General features: G+C 33.5%; 1 protein-coding gene across 1 annotated transcript in view; it reads right to left on the bottom strand.

Annotated features, from left to right (window-relative positions):
- Nucleotides 1–3,261, bottom strand: part of LOTGIDRAFT_162916 (hypothetical protein) — a gene marked incomplete at both ends in the record, with an annotated part of 22,146 nt that overhangs the window by 3,471 nt on the left and 15,414 nt on the right. Inside the window, 2 exons of the mRNA XM_009058933.1 lie at nucleotides 181–363; nucleotides 2,001–2,186. Coding sequence (XP_009057181.1) covers nucleotides 181–363; nucleotides 2,001–2,186 — 369 coding nt within the window. The remainder of the gene's footprint in view (nucleotides 1–180; nucleotides 364–2,000; nucleotides 2,187–3,261) is intronic.

The raw sequence follows: 3,261 nt of genomic DNA, 5'->3' as shown, positions 1-3,261 counted from the left end.
ATAGCTGATACAACTGAATAAACTCACGCTCACAAACTGCTTGAATTGTGTCAGGCGAGCATGTAGAGATGGGAGTATCAGCGATGTTTATTGCCGTAACACACGTGCCACCATTTAAACTTGGGTTTTCACCTTCAATATTGTGATCACTAGCAAGAATAGGATTAACTAGATACTTACCGCGACAAACTAGTATATTAACAACATTCCACTGGCCTGATGCTAGACATTTAATACTGAAATCACCACTTGCTACTTCATGTCCTTCATTACAAGTATAGTCTGCTTTGTTTGGGTATGTTGTACCACTTGCCGCAGTTCCTGTAGAAAAATTACCTGGTGGAACAGCTTCACAATCTTTCACTGAAATAGAAGTAGAATATAATAACAAGCCTGGTCTTTTATATACCTGAAGTTTAATTCAGAAGAACGAACAATATATCAAATCCAGCATGAGTATTGATTGCAATTTCTATCAAGGCGAGGCAATATTGGGATGATTATACAGATAGCTGATATTGATCTCTATCAACTGGTAAAGTAGATATTGAGATGACTATACAAATAACTGATATTGGACTCTGTCAACTGGTAAAGTAAATATTGAGATGACTATACAAAAAGCTGATATTGGACTCTATCAACTGGTAAAGTAAATATTGAGATGACTATACAAATAGCTGATATTGGTCTCTATCAACTGGTAAAGTAAATATTGAGATGACTATACAAATAGCTGATATTGGGCTCTATCAACTGGTAAAGTAGATATTGAGATGACTATAGAAATAGCTGATATTGGGTTCTATTAACTGGTAAAGTAAATATTGAGATGACTATACAAATAGATGATATTGGGCTCTATCAATTGGTAAAGTAAATATTGAGATGACTATACAAATAGCTGATATTGGTCTCTATCAACTGGTAAAGTAAATATTGAGATGACTATACAAATAGCTGATATTGGGCTCTATCAACTGGTAAAGTAGATATTGAGATGACTATAGAAATAGCTGATATTGGACTCTATCAACTGGTAAAGTAAATATTGAGATGACTATACAAATAGCTGATATTGGGCTCTATTAACTGGCAAAGTAGATATTGAGATGACTATACAAATAGCTGATATTGGGCTCTATCAATTGGTAAAGTAAATATTGAGATGACTATACAGATAGCTGATATTGGTCTCTATCAACTGGTAAAGTATATATTGAGATGACTATACAAATAGCTGATATTCAGCTGTATCAACTAGTAAAGTAAATATTGAGATGACTATACAGATAGCTAATATTGGGCTCTATTAACTGGTAAAGTAAATATTGAGATGACTATACAAATAGCTAATATTGGGCTCTATTAACTGGTAAAGTAAATATTGAGATGACTATACAGATAGCTGATATTGGGCTCTATCAACTGGTAAAGTAAATATTGAGATGACTATACAAATAGATGATATTGGGCTCTATCAACTGGTAAAGTAAATATTGAGATGACTATACAAATAGCTGATATTGGGCTCTATCAACTGGTAAAGTAAATATTGAGATGACTATACAAATAGCTGATATTGGGCTCTATTAACTGGTAAAGTAAATATTGAGATGACTTTACAAATAGCTGATATTGACTCTATCAACTGGTAAAGTAAATATTAAGATGACTTTACAAATAGCTGATATTGGGCTCTATCAACTGGTAAAGTAAATATTGAGCAGACTATACAAATTTCTTAAATTCAACTTTATCGGTAAATAGTACCACATCAATACAAATAGCTGAAATTGAGATCTTTGTCTATCTATAAAACAGCTGATACAACTGAATCAACTGATGTTCACAAACTGGTTGAATTGTGCGGGTGGACATATACAGGTGGAAGTATCAGCGATGTTTATTGCCGGAACACACGTGCCACCATTTAAACATGGGTTTTCACCTTCAATATTGTTACCCACTAGCAAGAATAAGATTGACTATATACTTACCTTGATTACAAACTAGTATATTAGCAACATCCCACTGGCCTGATGCTAGACATTTAATACTGATATCACCACTTGCTTCTTCATGTCCTTCATCACAAGTGTACTCTGCTTTGTTTGGGTATGTTGTACCACTTGCTGCAGTTCCTGTAGAAAAATTACCTGGTGGAACAGCTCCACAATCTTTAGCTGAAATAGAAGTAGAATATAATAATAAGCCTGGACTTTTTCATACCTGAGGTTTAATTGAGAAGAACGAACAATACATAAAATCGAGCAAGAGTATCGATAGGAATTGCTATCAAGACAAGGCAATATTAAGATGTCTATACAAATAACTGGTCTCTATCACCTAGTAAAGTAAATATTGAGATGAATATACAAATAGCTGATATTGGTCTCTATCAGCTGGTAAAGTAAATATTGAGATGAATATACAGATAGCTGATATTGGTCTCTATCAACTAGTAAAGTAAATATATAGATGACTATACAGATAGCTGATATTGGGCTCTATCAACTGGTAAAGTAAATATTGAGATGACTATACATATAGCGGATATTGGTCTCTATCAACTGGTAAAGTAGATATTGAGATGACTATACAGATAGCTGATATTGGTCTCTATCAACTGGTAAAGTAGATATTGAGATGACCATACAGATAGCTGATATTGGTCTCTATCAACTGGTAAAGTAGATATTGAGATGACTATACAGATAGCTGATATTGGTCTCTATCAACTGGTAAAGTAAATATTGAGATGACTATACAGATAGCTGATATTGGGCTCTATCAACTGGTAAAGTAAATATTGAGATGACTATACATATAGCGGATATTGGTCTCTATCAACTGGTAAAGTAGATATTGAGATGACTATACAGATAGCTGATATTGGTCTCTATCAACTGGTAAAGTAGATATTGAGATGACTATACAGATAGCTGATATTGGGCTCTATCAACTGGTGAAGTAAATATTGAGATGACTATACAAATAGCTGATATTGGGCTCTATCAACTGGTGAAGTAAATATTGAGATGACTATACCTATAGCTGATATTGGACACTATCAACTGGTAAAGTAGATATTGAGATGGCTATATAGATAGCTGAAATTGAGCTCTATCAACTGGTAAAGTAGATATTGAGATGACTATACAGATAGCTGATATTGGTCTCTATCAACTGGTAAAGTAAATATTGAGATGATTATACATATAGCTGATATTGGGCTCTATCAACTGGTAAAGTAAATGC

This window comes from Lottia gigantea, assembly GCF_000327385.1.
Source record: "Lottia gigantea unplaced genomic scaffold LOTGIsca_36, whole genome shotgun sequence".
Lineage (NCBI taxonomy): Eukaryota > Metazoa > Mollusca > Gastropoda > Lottiidae > Lottia > Lottia gigantea.
Note: the sequence above shows the minus strand (reverse complement) of the source record. Positions and strands in the feature narration are given on the sequence as shown.